Source organism: Penaeus monodon, chromosome 20, assembly GCF_015228065.2.
Source record: "Penaeus monodon isolate SGIC_2016 chromosome 20, NSTDA_Pmon_1, whole genome shotgun sequence".
Lineage (NCBI taxonomy): Eukaryota > Metazoa > Arthropoda > Malacostraca > Decapoda > Penaeidae > Penaeus > Penaeus monodon.
In genome coordinates, this window is record NC_051405.1 from 30,683,940 (window position 1) to 30,684,608 (window position 669).

A 669-nucleotide genomic window follows, 5' to 3' on the forward strand; every position below is an offset into this window, starting at 1 on the left:
ATCGCTTGAAATCTTCAGTCACTTACTGATCAAATAATTGATTACATAAGACTAAGGAATAAAATTTTTTGTTTGTTCTTCTTGTAGATATGCTGTGTTTAGTTGTTATTTTTTACAATAAAGTGAAAGTAGATACAGAGGCATGGACGTTTGTCAAAAAACTATGCATGATGTATCAATATATGAATTAAAGTTAAAAAAAAAGACTTTCAAACACCTGCTTTTATGCTTACAGTGTTATTGTTCACAGACATTTGTTGACTTGTAAAGACTTTGCAGTGTTATATCACATCATCTGTTCAGAATTTAGTTTCAGCTTTTTTTATTCACCTTAGTGCCAAAAAAAAAAAAAAAAGCTTCACAAGTTCTTGTATCTTCGTCCAAACTGAAGATACACTTTGATCAGCTCCTCATTGGTCTCGCACTAGTGCTTGGAGGCTGAATTTCCCTTTTCTCCCTTTAGCATCCTAACCAACTTCCTCGTATGCAGGAGGTGGCTAATCAAGCAGCCAAGGCCGGTTGCGATGCGCGTGCTGTATTGGCACGTTGTTCCTCCAGAGACTTGCCCTCAACAGACTCTGAAAACATGAGCGAAGCAGAGAAGGATACAGCATCCAAATTCATTAGGCTCATGCAGGTAAGTAGTTATTGCAAGAGTTGCAGCTTGAT

At 37.2% G+C, this 669-nt stretch overlaps 1 protein-coding gene across 1 annotated transcript in view; it reads left to right on the plus strand.

The window, feature by feature from the left end:
- Positions 1–669, plus strand: part of LOC119585967 (kinesin-like protein unc-104) — a gene marked incomplete in the record, with an annotated part of 145,723 nt that overhangs the window by 138,556 nt on the left and 6,498 nt on the right. Inside the window, 1 exon segment of the mRNA XM_037934681.1 lies at positions 491–637. Within this exon segment, the coding sequence (XP_037790609.1) occupies positions 491–637 (147 nt within the window).